General features: G+C 32.8%; 1 protein-coding gene across 6 annotated transcripts in view; it reads right to left on the bottom strand.

The window, feature by feature from the left end:
* The window catches only part of ST18 (ST18 C2H2C-type zinc finger transcription factor), a 326,074-nt gene that overhangs the window by 39,339 nt on the left and 270,994 nt on the right, over window positions 1-15,741 (bottom strand). For 5 of the 6 annotated variants that reach the window (XM_031946404.1, XM_031946408.1, XM_031946407.1 and 2 more), the window contains 3 exons: window positions 5,572-5,817; window positions 5,013-5,051; window positions 1,280-1,395 (listed from right to left, as the gene is read on the bottom strand). In XM_031946404.1, coding sequence (XP_031802264.1) covers window positions 1,280-1,395; window positions 5,013-5,051; window positions 5,572-5,817 — 401 coding nt within the window. The remainder of the gene's footprint in view (window positions 1-1,279; window positions 1,396-5,012; window positions 5,052-5,571; window positions 5,818-15,741) is intronic. The other variant, XM_031946406.1, reaches the window with a different exon arrangement.

Genomic DNA, 15,741 nt, shown 5'->3' with positions numbered 1-15,741 from the left:
TTTTCCTTTTTATTATCTGAACTACAATTCTTCTAATTTCTAATTTAAAACTTCAGTTCTTTCATCTTACTTGTCATCACATCCAGACAATTGCAAAGTCCTGGCAATTATACCTTTGCTTTACTTTTTTGTATCTTTCATCATTTTATTCTTGCACTACAGTTAAGTTCATATTTTCAATTGTTTGATGATGAAAAATTGTTCAAATGTTATACCATTTAAATAGATTCTTAATTGGTCTTCTTAACTATTTCTTTTGTTTTTTTATTTTTCATTTCATCTTTCACATCAGTTCTTGAATAATATTCCTAATGATTACATTTCTATTCCATTTAGAAAAAAAAAGTTCTTCAATGGTTTTAGCAGCATAAAGAAAAAAGTATAAATTTTTGATTATGACATTTACGTCCTTCAACAGTTGGACTCCAAGCTAATCTGACCACTTTATTTGATTTGACTGCTTGTCATGTAGTCTATGTTCCATGTAAACTGGGCTATTCTTTGCATTCTATTTTTATCCTGTCTTTTTTCCTGTCCCACCTTTCATTATATCATCTCCCATGCCTGAAGTGGATCATGCTAAACCCCTCAGTCTCTTTTTGCGGCATTCTCTCTTTTCCTTCAAAGATCACAACTGCCAATGAGATTCTGAGGCCATCTTTTTGAAGTCTCCAGTAAATCTCCTCTTCCCAGCCATGAAAACAATCTCTTTGCTCAGATATTCAATATCACTTTGCTTGCATTTCTCCTTTACATTCATCTCATTCTCCCATGACTTTTCTTATGTAATTTCCTTGAGAGCTGTTAATGTTGTCTCTATTTCTGTATCCCAAGCAGAATGTACAGTATCTTTTATAAAATAATATAGGGTCAAGATTGACTGGAGTCAAGGGAATTGAATTTGAATCCTGACTAAAGCAGCTACTAATTGTAGACCATGGGCATGTCAGTTATGTTTCCTAGGGCTCAATTTTCTCATCTGTAAAATGGAGATAATAATGGTTGAACTACATATTTTAGAATTATTGAGTTTTTTTGTGGGGAATATATAAGGTTTAAAGCAATATAGAAATGTGTTATTATTATCATTAATAAGAAATTTTTGTTGAGTTGAACCAAACCTAGAATAGTAAGTACTAGATACCTACAAAATTTCAACTATTTGATTGATAGTGGTTGAAATCTTTAAACATTTATGAAAGCAAGTAAATCATCATTCGCATGTTAACTTAATTCTTATCTCAGAAAAATGACTGCAAATATATTGTATATCACTTACGTTATGAGTTCTTTTTTGAGTTCTCTGGCATGGAGCTTGGGTTTGGGACTTGGTATGGAGACCTCCCCTGGATATTTTTTTTCCTCTAAATTTTCTGGAGAGCCCACTGGGTCTTTCTGAAAAAAAAAAACAGGTATATCATATAGAGGGGATTTTTCCCCAATTATATCTTAGATAGGATCATTAGAAGAGAAATGTCTAAGAAAAAGTAATGCATTTTACAACAATTAAGCAATGGTATTTCTGTGAGAAATGTGATACATTCTTTTGACTAAATCTTATTATCAATCCTGGAGGATATAGTAACAGTAATAATATACCATCAGAGAGCCATTATGAAAACAAAGCTTTAATTTTGTAAAAAAAAACAAATGCAGAATTCAAGACAGGATTTTGTTTAGGAAAGAGCATAGTACTTGGTGTTAGTAAAGTTTGAATCTTGACTGTGAAACCAAGTGTGTTATTGTGAATAACTGACTTAAACTTTTGGAACCTATTGCTTATTTGCTTATTGTGACCTGTTTCAGTCACAAACATTGCTAATAGGATAATACTTGCACAGACTAATTCAACATTGTTGCAAGGAAAGAAATTATCTTATTATATTATCTAGACCTTGGGACTATGATGGACTCTCTGTTGAAATTCTACTGCTATGAGCACTATTTCACATAACACCTCCTCCATGATGCTTCTTCCAAAAGACCCAGTTAGAAATGACTTTTCTTCCTCAGACATACCAAAATAATTTATTATTTTTACCATATTCTTCTTGCTTTAAAATGATTGCATGGCTATTATGAGGTTTTTGTATAATTATTGCTCATGTATCTTATTTCCCCTACTATTTTTAAGTTTATAAAAGAATATGTATTTACTATCTTTGTATTTCTGGCAGTGCTGGGCACAGTGCTTTGAATATAATAAACACTTAAAAGATGATTTTTAAATAAACCATGAAATCCTAGAAATTATTTTTAAAATTATAATTATCAATAATTCAGGTCAATTCTATCCTTTTTCTAAAGCACATAGATAGGAACCCAAGTTCATATTGACTTAAAATATTGTAATGGCCTATGCTGATGTGTTTTGGGCTTGATTTTTGTTTTTGTTTTTGGATTGCCTAGATAATTTTCTAAATTCTTCACTTTATTGCTCTCCATCCCCCTTCTGTACTCTTAAAAGAGAAGTATGAATTATCAATTCTGCATTAAAGAAGGATGTTTTTTACTTTCTATTTCAATATTGAATATTTCATGTTAAGAATATACTCACAAAACCCCTTCATTATATTCTTGACTATGGAGTCAAGTATTAAGTATCTTTAACATGACCTGTTCATTTGCAGATAAAAATGTAAAGCTTACCATCTGTTGTTTCACTGCAGAATTTCTATATACATTACAGAAGGGGATTTAAAAGAAACCTATTAATTATAAAAGTTTAAATTGACTTTTTGAAGTTAAGTATAAAAATAATATTAAAAGAGTTGGAGAAAATGCATATACTATTTTATTTCCAATGACTATTTCTGCTGGAACATTTGTAATATGTAAGGATCTTTTGAAATATTCATACTTGCATTTAAGATTGCATTCAGAAATAACCAAACTTTCTCCATCTTTTTTGATCAACACATTATCCTAGGAATTTTATATACAGTATATATGGTTTAGGATTTAGGTGCTCCATACCTAGTACAGCTGGGAGAGAGATAGGGATTTTAGTCAAGAGAAGAATTCAATATTAGTTTCCCAAATGACTAAAGTTAAAAGAACCCATTATCTATGTAATAGAAATTAAAATATGTAGTTTGATTTAAAAAAAAACCCTTTGGATGTGAAAAAGAAGATATGTGTTTGTGTGTGTGTTTTCTAGAGAGTATGTGTGTAATGAAATTCCATTAATGTACAGATGGAAGTTTATATTGATTTTAGCAAAGACCAGAACATCATGGTAACATGAATAACAGATAATAGCATCTGGCACTTTTAACATTTTTTAAGCCCTGAAATCTTTGGAGAACTGACAGTTGAACTAAACTGACAGTCCTAGTTATTTCTCAATGCTTTCCTTTCATAGATATTTTGATTTTTTTCCAGATTCAGGATTTTTTTTAGGGGGCATCTGGACAGGCTATTTCACTGAGAGAGACAGACAATATTTTCTGGAAATTACCACCAAAATTAAGCAACTGTTGTGCATATGAACTAGATAACAATGAATTAGAAATAGATATAATCACTTGGTTTCTTTGCTTGGGTAGTGAGGGTGGGAGCAGCAAAGAGAAAACTTTAACTTGCAAAATACAGTCAGCAGTTGTGCCTAACTTACTGCCAAAACTTCTTGGTTAAAATGAAAAATTTCAACATTCAGCAATTTTGTGTAGCAGGGTGACTACTGGTCTGACTCTGACATTTATTCCCTGCTTGACCTGGCAAAATCATTGAAATGATCCGACTTGTCAGTTTTTTCAATTTATAAATGGGCATAATAAAACATGGATTACCTACCTCATAGACTTGCTGTGATGGAAACTCTCTCTTATAGAAATGTAAACTATTATTTTCTGGATATTTTACTTATATGACATTAATTATTCAGTCACAAACATTTTATTTAGAGGCTAATATGTGCCATGAATGGTGCTAGACCCAGGGGATAGAAATTTAAAAAAAAATTAAAGTCTCCATCCTCAAGGAGCTTATTGGTTTATTTGATGTAATTGAGATCAAGATTAGTCAAGCTATGATCTTAATGCTTCTTCAGGACAACTGTGGTAATTACTATATTTCCTCTAACATGAATACAATATCCATATTTTTCTTGTTTCTCCTTCTCCTTCCCTGTTCTCTTATTTTCCTCTCTCTCCCTTTTGTCCTCTTTTCCCCTTTCTGGACCACAGACCCACACTCCCAAGTAGCTACAGCTATGACTTAGGCCTTCTAATGTCAATAAGGATGCCCAGCCCTTTCTGAAAACAAATCACTTGGATAATTGAGTTCTTTTTCTCCCTTCCTTCAGATGTTTTAATGCCCTGTGGTGATTTGAAAACTCCCTATCATGTTCCTCTTATTTAAGAACAAAGTAATTTTGTAGCAGAGAACAAAAGATTTCTCTAATCAATGACATGTTACCAAGATATTTTATGAATCTTCATCTGTGCACTTGCTTTTAATCTTCTATGTTTATTATTGTATTTCATATACAATGAGGGTCAATTAGCCCAAATGGGTCATCCCAATGAGCCTGAGCCAAAAACTTTCTTGAAATATTCAAAGCCTTCAGAGGACATCGTGACCTTTTGAGTCCTTCATTCTTTTGGAAATAATCAACTTCCTAGCAACTTATACTCAATGAGTGTGAAAAAGGATAAATTAATTGCTTTAACAGAAACAGAGTCTTCAATACTCAATCCAATCCAAATTTCATGCATAGGAATAGAACAGGGAGTGACACAGTACCTTGTTCCTTTGGGCTAAGCTGAATAGTCCCTCAATACCTGGCAGATAAAGGAACACTGACAAAACCCTCCTCCCAAAAAAACTCCAAGTATTCAAGTAGCAACTTAGTGACCACTTGTCACAAATGCGGTGAATTAAATATAAAGAAGGTGTTTGAACTAAATGACATCTAAGAGTCCTTCCAAATAAGGATTTCATTGCTGAAGTCCTGGTAATTTTGTAGTTTGAGTTAATATCAAGAGAATGAATGAAGTCCTACTGTATACCTTTTGCAGTGAAGTGGTGCAATGGAGAGAGTGCTGGGCCTGAAATAAAAAAAAAACCCAAGTTTAAATCTGGCCTCAGACACTTATCAGATGTATGACCTTGGAGAAGTCACTTAACTCTTATTTGCCTTATTTCCCTCAACTGTAAAATGGGGATTCTTATTTATCCCTAGTTTAATGTCATCCTTTCTCTTCTAGGTCAAAAAGAAAGAATTTTGATATACAGTGATGCACTAGCCCCACACTGCTTGCTGTATATTGAAAGGAGGCATCTATAATTGCCTGAACAGTACACATAGTTATATCTATATAGGGCATAAAATTCTATTTAATGGCATTATTTTAGGCAACGGGCAGGAAAAGAATTCATTTGTATCTTCCTTTTATACCCTAAGATAATAATTTCCCCCCCAAAAAAATTTGAAACAAGGTCTAGAGATGCATTTTATCTATCTAAATTTAAAAATGAGATTTAAAATATATAGTTGAGGAATAAGAACTGAATCCTTTAATAAAGGACACATCATGAACTTCTTGATTGATAAGCTTGAAAAATTACCTCTTTTTCTTCTTCTTTCTTCTCATGAGTCTTGCTGTAGTTAATAGGTGTGTCCCAGCCCTCCTGTTCACAGAGGGCCTGATAAAAGGCAGCATTTACCAAAAGGCTTCTTGTTTTGAATGGGGAAGACGAAGAAGTTGGAATCGAAATGTGAGGAGAAGTTAGAGGTGTGGCCTTGTCCAAAATTCGATTTTTTTTCATGCTTAAATCCAAAGTGCCATTTTCATCCACTTGTATCTCAGTTACCTGATAGGAAACAAAAAATGTTTAAGCAACTGTTTGTGATTTTAGGCTTTTCATGTGAAGCTTTTAAGGGATAAATTGAAATGCAAGCTTTTATTTAAATGTATCTGATTTTAAATCCAGATTTTAGGTTTACATCAACTAATGTTTAATTCTTAACAGACCAAAAAGTATAATAATATTCTTCATTTTTAAAATCATAAACAAAGTCCAATTTTGATATTTTGTTTGAAAACAATGCTTATTGATTTTAAACTATATCATTTTATAACCATTTTATGATTTTTAACATTTAAAGTTATTTTAAAGTGTAAATGTAATTTTGAAATTAAGTTTAGATATAAACCTAATTGATATTTTCCTGGAGAGGATCATGACTATCATAATTTACAGTTAAAAACTTTCATGCTCTGGTTTATCAAGAATTGCACTAAATTATTCAGTTCCTCAAATATTACAATTTTTGTCTTAAAGGGAAAATGTGTAAACACAAATAGCTGGAGGAAATGTTCTAATGGGGTATTAGATGAAGATGAAAGTGACCTTTCACTACTTTCAGTTTGGATTAGAAAAAAATTAAATTGTGAAAGTGAGTGAATGAGAACTGAACTTCAGTATATGGCAATATGATAGTGTCTTTCCTTAAAGAAGAGGAAAGTCAATGTCCACACTGCTTTGGGACATAAGATTTACAATAACAACTTCAGGCTAGAGAGCTTGCATGTATTTCCAAGTTTATATGTCATAGTATACCATCATCCATCTTTTGAGTACTATTAGCCAAATTACTCAGGAAAGAATTAAATTTTGCTTTTGTGTCAGAGTTTGATACATTGTTGAAGAAATTAAATTAGTTCTACTTTGATTCCTAAAGGTATCTTTGCAATTCCTTGAGTTAAGCTCAGGAATTTAGCTTTATCTCTGGGTTAGTTTTAAGTTATTATTTTTTAAAATGTTCTTTTTTATACCAATAAGACTTTGTATACTTCTAAGACATTTTTGTTATCTTTAAGCTCTACAAGTTAACATAGTACCATTCTCAAAAAGATATATCATCTGTACTTGAATAATAGGGGAGTTTTTTTTTTTTTTTTTTTAATAATTTCTTCCAAGGAGACAGCAAGTCTGGTAGTTTTGATCACTTACCAAGTGGATGTATTCCATAAAACAATCAACATTCCTTAATTATTAGAGAAGGGTAGTGATTAGTCTCATGTGACTATCAAGCCACATTTCTTAGTATAACTAATCAATGTTCCTATACCCTAATCTTACAATTTAACACTTTTTTTCTATGGCTACCAAGACCTCTTCTATGTTGTATGTCAATAAAAAGGGTACTCTCCTTCTCATTGGGATTCATGGCTTTAGTGAGGTTGTCAGTCTGATATTTTTTTAAAGTTATATATCACTATTAAACTGATTTTCTCAAAGTTCTGTACCTTAGTTTACTTTTGTTAATTTTATTTGCCACATTGTCTGTACTCTGTAGTTTTCAACCAGATAAGTGAAGTTTGAGGCTTTAAATTAGGGACTATTAACCTGAGATTGGTGGATTTTTAAAAAAATTATATCTTGATACCTGAATTTCAAGACAATTAGTTTTCTTTGTAACTATGCATTTTATTTTATACATTTAAAAACATTTTCTCAGGAGTCCATAAGCTTCAGCAGACTGCCAAAAGGGTCCATGGCACCAAAAGGTAAGCATTCCTGGTTGCAAATACCACAATACAATAACTTTCACAATGTGTTAAGAATACTCCTGTCACTTTTATAATTGGTTCAAATTAACACCTTTCTGACATCATCCATCACTTCACAATTAGCCTCTTCTTTGAGCAATCTTTATATTCTTTTCTTTTGGCTGGCAAAGCTGGAGTCTTTCATGAATCTTTTAACAAATACTAAAGCATGTGGTAGCCAGTTACATTCCCTGAGGGGTTTACTATATTCCCCCACAATTGCTTCTATGGGTGTAAGAGGTGCACTTGCCTAGTTCCATTGGCCAGCTGTTTGTGTACAATTCTGATCTAAAAGCCCCAACTTGTCCTTGCTTCTTGTGCTTGGCAGAGTTTGTGCTTTCAATCTCTCAGCTTAAAAGATAGATATGCTTTATTGTATTTATGGGAAGTAAATACACTTCTAATATGTTTGAACTAAGATGCTTTGGCTATATCTTTCTGCCCCCTTTTAGTAAATAGTTTAATCTCCTGTGATAGTTTTAAGCCCTGAATTTGACAGTACAGCTTATCCCGGATAATAACTTAGTAACCACAACATCTTATGCCATCTGTATAATATCAAATACACTTTTTATACCAGCATTAATAAACCTTAGTTACAAAAATCCAAGATATTAACTATATCAGTGCCAAGTGCCCTCTCCAGGATATGACAATTTTGCCTTGCCATGACTGCATCAGTGTTTTTTTGGCTTCACAGTTGATATGTAACTATAGCAATGAAACAGAGCTACAGTAATCAAGTTTAATGACCAATGTAAAGTAAAATGCTAAATATTGTAGTTGCTGACATTTTTCATAATAAAAAAACTTGGGTTAAGACTGCACAACCAACATTCACATAAAATTCCAGACCTCTGTGACAGATGGCTTAGGAAAGGAAGCCATGTGACTGGGCTGCAGTAGTTTTATAGTGCAAAACCCATAAATAGTGCAGATTCTCTTTCACTGAAAAATATCAACTACTCCAAGGCAACATCAAGCAAAAAAAAAAAAAAGGCACAAAGCAAAAAGAAACAACAACAGAAAAAAATCAAATCTCACAATTATTGATTTTTAACAGGGTTCATAGACTCTTAAAGAAAAGATTGTACATCTTAATGTCACCAGGGTGGATTGGATGGATGGAGGAGGGGAACAACTAGCATCCAGAAACTCATGGGAGGATTAAAAGCCACGTTTCATATAGTTTTCTGAATTTCACATTGAAGTTGGGTATTTCATTGAACACCTAATTCTGACTGGGAAAATACATGGGTTGTATATTTGTAAAGCAGTGTACAGATGGGCTTTAAGTGAGTGCACAGATGCATTCAACAATTAAACGTAGTCAGAGAAAAAAATATCCCTTTCTGCCCATAGAGGGATGGATCACACGTTTACAGCATGGCTTTTTATTCAGGGCCGTATCAATATCTATCACTTTGTTCTGTGTCATTCAAACTCCACATGGTAATACAAAAAGAAAAGAAAAAGATGTCTTTTCTCCTTGATATTCATTCACTTTGTCAATTCCAAATTTCATGGAATCTAAGTTGGATTATAGATACTATTTAGTTCAATATTTCCTTAAGGAAATTCTCTTTTATATAGCTTCATAAAAGAAGACAAGTGAGTTAATTATTAATGAAGATGTGAATTAGTTCAGGTGTTTTGGAAAATGGAATTTTGTAAGAAAAGTTACTAAAATTGCCAAATTCATAACCTTCGTCCCAGAAATTATACAAGTGGGAACACAGGCCCAGAAGATTACTAAGAGCAAGAAAAAAAATCATATGGATAAAAATGTTCATTGTAATAGTTCTCAAAAGTTGGAAACAAATTATGTACCTAATGATTGGGGAATGGTTGAACAGATTATGATATATCAATGAAATGGAATACTATCATGCTGTAAGAGATGGGTAATGTGATGAATTCAAAGAACCAACTGTATGTGCTATGTAGTTTAATTTCTTAGCCATTTGTTTTGGAATCTATTGTAAATTACATTATGGGTCCAACACAATGTAATGCCTTAATATCTTAAGAAATATTATTAAATAAAAGAATGAGTTATAAAACTAAGAGTCAAAAACTCATTTAAAGTTGAATAGAAATTTTTATTTTAGAGCAAAAATTTACTTGTGGCATTTGATGTAACTAGTCATGAAAACTTCTTTAAAATGAAATAGTGATACCCTCAGAAGACTTAAACTCAGAGCTTTTATACTGATTTGTTCAACAATCAACAAGTGGTAAGTACCCATAACATTCACAGCAAAAAATAAGCACCAAGTCTTGAAATTTACTGTGGCTAAATAGAGAAGAAACAGATAACTAAAACTGATTTTTTTCTTTTTGCTTTTTTTGCTGAGGCAATTGGGTTAAGTGACTTGTCCAGGATCATACAGCTAGGAAGTGTTAAGTGTCTGGTGCCAGATTTGAACTCAGGTCCCCCTGACTTCAGGGCTGGTGCTTTATCCACTCTGCCACCTAGCTGCCCCCTAAAACTGAAATTTAAAATTAGGATGCTACACATGGCCAACAAGCTTTCCCTGGGAATCTGAATCATATTATATGAAACCTCTTTAAATGATTCTATTTGGTCTTTGAATAACAAATGAGAAGCTACTTTATGCTATTGTCCAGGGGATAAAATGAAAGTCAGTGAACATTTGGTTTTCCTCCATAGTTGTCATTTGTTTTCCTATGATTCCTGACCCAGTGACCTTTTCCTCTGTTTTCTGATAATGTTTTCCTGACAATAACTGGAATCATTCTGCCATTAGGATAGAACTATGGAGGGAGGGTGCTTTTTGATTCTAATAATTGAGACAGCCACTGGCTTATTTCTCTTAGCAGGGAAGAAAAAGGGAGATATGACATCATTTTTGTTTTCAGGTCTTGTTCAAGCACAAAACAGACTTTGAACTTTAAACATTTCATGCAAGTGTCAATTTTTTGTTTTCTTTTAAGGCACACTGTGCATATGCCATTTTGTCTAAACAGGTGGGGAAAACACCAAAACATTAAACAGAGTGCTTGGCAAGCAACAGTGATGGGGATAAAGATAGACTGTGAAGCTTGTTCCTACCTCTGTGGATAAGGGTAGGAGGAGAGAAGTAGAATGGGGAATATCTCTGACATGTTTTGGCACAAGCTTTCACTGGGAGAGAGCAAGGCTCTCTGCAAACAACTCCACTGAGAGATGATAATTCAATGACTAATGCCAGTTTGTGCCGAACATTATGACTGTATCATAGCCTGAGTTACCTAGGTTAAGGATGGGGCTTTCCAAACACTGGTCTCACAGTAATCCCAAGACCTCTGTCCAATAAAGATTTATAAGTGACTTAGATGGTTTGATGGTAAATGGATCACATGCTTATTCCAGTAACTAATTTGGGGAACTTCACATGGATGTTTCAGGATCAATATACTGATCCTATACACAGAAGAATATACACAGAAGAATCAGAAGAGAGCCTGACACATTGAAAGATAACTACAACTATTTTTAGTATTCAGTCATTCCTAACATTATTGTTTATTTCTGCTTCCTTGATTCTCCAAAGTGACATGCAAGCAATACAGTTGAATGATTTTGTTACCATCTTATATTGGGATTTATTCTATTAAGATTTCAAATAGTCATCTTTATCCCCCTTCTCTCAGTCCTGCACTTCTTGCTACAATGCTATCTAGTGAATTGCAGCTCTCCCATTGATGATGACTTGAAAAAAAGAAAATCAATGTGGATAACTTTGCTTTCTAATTGGCATGGGTGTGATATATGAACAAGAGGTTTTAATGTTTTTGTAGATTTAAAATGTCATTTCCCTCATGTCATAGAAAAGGGGAATTTATTGTCCTCATTTCTTTATAGATTAATAAGAGACATAAAACATTTTACTCTACAAGAAGGAATCATTGTCTTTATTCTTTTACACACTTTTAGTGTTTTCTGCCAATCACAATTCAGATAGAGATAGTGTTTTCATTGATTATAGGGAACTACTGGATAACCAATGCTTACCAATGCTGGTCAGTGCCATCTCTAGAACTTAAAACAGAGCATCACCAAAGGTACTGAGAAGATAATCAAGTTGTCTAAAGTTACATAGCTAGTATGTATCAGAGACTGGAGTTAGACTCAGAAATTCCTATGTTACACTAACTAATTGAGTTCCCCTACTAAATTTGGGTTCATTTATGAACTGATTATTGTTAAAGATAATAGTAATAAGCTCAAACTTAGTGACTTCAATAATTGGTTTCAAAATTACATATTTATACTAGCCACCTCCATTAGAGATCACAAATTAAGAATTCTGTTAGATGTGGGCAGCTGAGTTTCCCATTATATCCCTTTTGCTAATATATAAAGTCATTCACATTTGAAAAATGGAAATCCAAGAAATAACATAATAAGGAATCAATAATTTCACTTTGTCCCCTTAAAGACACTCCAAAATGGAATGTGATTTATCAATCCTGACCCCTAGAGGAAGTAGTATTCTTCCCAAAGCATCATGGACTCTACTTTTTCTGTATCTGCCTCCTAACATACTCTAGAGTTTGGTCATGTAATTTAACAAACAAAGAAACAAACATGTATATCCTTACTCTGTGTAAGGCACTGGTAAAGGATAGTGATTGTTATTATGTAGTCTCAATTTAAAGAGTTTACAATCCAGTGGGAAGAATGATAAGCATACAAAAGCCTACAATATAGAGAAGAATAAATTCAAAAGGAGAGGTATAGGCAAATTGCTATGAAAACGTAAAAGTGAGATCACTTTTTGTTTGGATCTTTAAGAAATGTCAAATGATGTTCTTCAAACTTTAGCTTTTTCTGTATTAGACAATCATCTTTAGGACGAGGATTGTAGCTAAACTTGTATAATGTCTTCAATATCTAGCTATAATATTTCTTAAGAGCAGGGACTGTTTTCTATTTTGCTTTTGCATTTCTATTACTTAGCATGGTACTTTTCATTTAGTAGGGATTTAATGAATACTTGGGTGCAAGATAATATGAAAGATTTTTTTTTCTCCCTTCAAGACATCAAAAAAGCTTTGAACAGAAGTCTAGAGAAGGGACAAAACTACCTAATCTCAATATCCTAATTGCTAAAAAATAGAACTCAAGATGCTCAACTTTTGTGGAATAATAGCAATGATCACATAACCAACCATTTATGATGGTAGAAATTCAATTGATTTCATAAGGATATATTGATAAGAAGTGAACAAAGATACAATGTAATTGGCTTATATTGTGAACTGTATATGCAAACTCTTGCAAGGTTATTGGACAAACCAATGGATTTTTTTCTCTTCTAGAAAATTTTAAAAAGAAGTAATGAATTTTCTTTTTATTGTCAGATAAGTAGGATTAAACAAGGACAGAATTTTGCAAGTCGTTAAAGTTCTGTGTGTATTATTGGGCCTCCAGGAAAGCACTCTATGAAAGTGACATGGTGGGGTGCCATATTTATCCTCTCTTAACAACCACTGTGTCGAATGAGACATTTTCATGGGGAAAGGATAGGTTTTCTAACTGCCAGTATTGCAAACTCATCCTAAAAATCAAGCTGTGCACTTTCTGTCTCTTACATCATCATCATCAATTGTCAGGCTTATGCAATTAAAACTTGGTTGACAATGTGTTTGATGAGACATGACAACAATGTCCCTCACACTCTTTACATGCCATATTTTTCTTCTAGTTCTAAACCTGCCATGACTGCATTTCCAATAATGAAATAAGAAATACACAGGAAGATAACACTTTAATTTCAAAAAGGCACCAATTGAAAAGTCATTTTTTTCTGACTAGAAATATACTTTGAAAGATCAGCTTGTACTGCTAAAAAAAAGTTATTTTTACATGATTCACTGCTTGGATTTAGTACCTGATAAAACAGAATCTAAGAGTCAGAGAAAAAATATGAAACTATTTGCAAAAATAAGGAAGTTTGTATCTTACTATGTTGAAAGTATTCATTCTGTATCATTTTAGTAATTTTTGTAAGTATTAACATTGTTAGTGATGTATTAAAGAAGCAGCACCTTGATATTCATGGGTTAAAAACATTAACAGAAGCTATAGTTATAAAATAATGCAATAATACAAAATAATAATACAAAAATATAAAGCATATTAAAATGGTTTTAGATTTGCTGGATGAGTTTGAATTACTACAGCTTGATAATTTTTGCTGTACTTTTTAAAAAAGATTGTGCTTCCTTTGTTCAAAAACCTTATTGCTTAAAATTTGTTTTTGTGCAGTTTTTGGCCACTGAGTCTTCATGGGGCTAAGTTGGCTCTGTTCTGTCCAGAAACTAATTCTGATTCTTCTGTCAAATGTTATGTGGCACTGAGATGCCACTGTGGTCTCCTGAAAGACTGGCACAGATATCGGGAAGCAGATGACCAGGTAGACTTTCCTGTGTTTTAAAAAAAGTTCCATTTCTAATAATCTTGATGCCTAGGACATCATATATTATTTCTTTTTAAACTACATAAATCTTACACTTTAAGAAATTTCATTAGAAAACAAGTATTTAAATAATCCTTCCACTAAAGTCCCACTCTAATATCTCATCATAGCTTTGAGGGACCCCTAAGTTCTCATAGGCTACTGGAGCAGAGGGTAAATCCTGGCAGATTCTACCATGCTGAATGGGGGAATAGTTGCAGCAATGAACTACATTTTTGTTGTCTGAAAATTAGCACAGCAATGTTGGAAAGACCCATTATCAGAAGGTAGGTTACACTGTTTCTTGTTCTGGATGTTGTTGCCAAATGTGGTTACATGCTGTCTCTTGAACATGACATTCTGGAATTTCTCCTATCTCTCTGCTTTTGTACAGGTGACTGTCTTACACAATAGGAATGAACTCCCTCCTCACCTCACCTCAGAGGTTTGGTCTAATGGAAATTTTCCTGGTTTTCTTTAAGGTTTACCTTTAATGCTGTCTCCTATAGGAAGTTTGTCCAATAACTGCCTTGCCTTCTTGTTGCTAATACCCTCCCCTCCCCTCCAAAATAATTTTGTATCTATTTTGTATTTACATGTTTATATTATTTTTTATCGATAGCATATAAATTCTTTGAAGGTAAAGTCTTTCATTTTTATCTTTAACACTTTCAATATCTGTTATTTATAAGGCTCCTAATAAATAGCTGCTGAATGAATGAATGATACATTGAGAGTGAGAGATGTAAAAGAATGCAGGCAATTCATGAAAACTATAGATTAAGGTCACAATTTGTTTCCATAAGAAGGGTTAAACACACATGATGAAACATGAATCCCTGAAGTATTCAAGTGACAAGCATTTCTTTAATTTTCCCCTAGAATATAATATATTCATTCCTGTCAATCAACTAATCAATAAACAACATTTATTAAATGGTTACTATGTGCTAGGCACTGTTGCAAGATATGGATATAAAAAGGAAGGCAAAAGACAGGTAAATATTACAGCTAACGTTATTTCAATAGTAGTGTGAAATGTTTACTTTAATGGAAGGAAATGGCTAGTTTGAAGATTTCCTATAGGGTGGAAGGACACAATTTTATAACTTGAAGTGTAATAATAGTAGTTTATTAATAAATAGCTGATCTGCTAACTACACAATTTAGATGTGGCCAGCTAACTATTCAGAAAATAAACGTGCTGCTTGCAAAAGGTAAAGATTGGTTTGATATTCCTACCAAATTACCTAGACTATGAATTTGTTCTAGAGTGCCTAATAATTTGTCTTGTTTCTGGACAAACAATATTATTAGAGAAAATGTGCATTTTCTGGCGGCTACCAAGCTTTGGAGACACAATAAGTTTCCATGAGCCAGAACTATAGTTTGATTCAAGTTAAACTACTCATTCATTTACAGAACATAAATTCTAAGGCACATGTAAAGTATTACATAAGCCAGGAAAACATCTCTGTACCCAATGCCATAGTTTCCATTTCTTCTGATTTTAAAATTGTGTCCTTCTGCTTTACCATAACTATTTAAACTAACCATTTTGTAGTATAAAATATTCAAGTAACGCACAGTAATTAAATTACTTGAGTAATATGTGCAAAATCTTTTTTTTTTTTACAAGCCTCACTCTCTTAGCTCAGCCATCTTTTATGATCACAGATTTTTCTGACAAAAAAAATAAAGAACTGAAAAATTTT

The sequence above is a fragment of the Sarcophilus harrisii genome, chromosome 1 (genome assembly GCF_902635505.1).
Source record: "Sarcophilus harrisii chromosome 1, mSarHar1.11, whole genome shotgun sequence".
In the NCBI taxonomy this organism is placed as follows: Eukaryota; Metazoa; Chordata; class Mammalia; order Dasyuromorphia; family Dasyuridae; genus Sarcophilus; species Sarcophilus harrisii.
The sequence above is the reverse complement of the archived record's forward strand: the minus strand, read 5'-3'. Positions and strand labels throughout refer to the sequence as shown.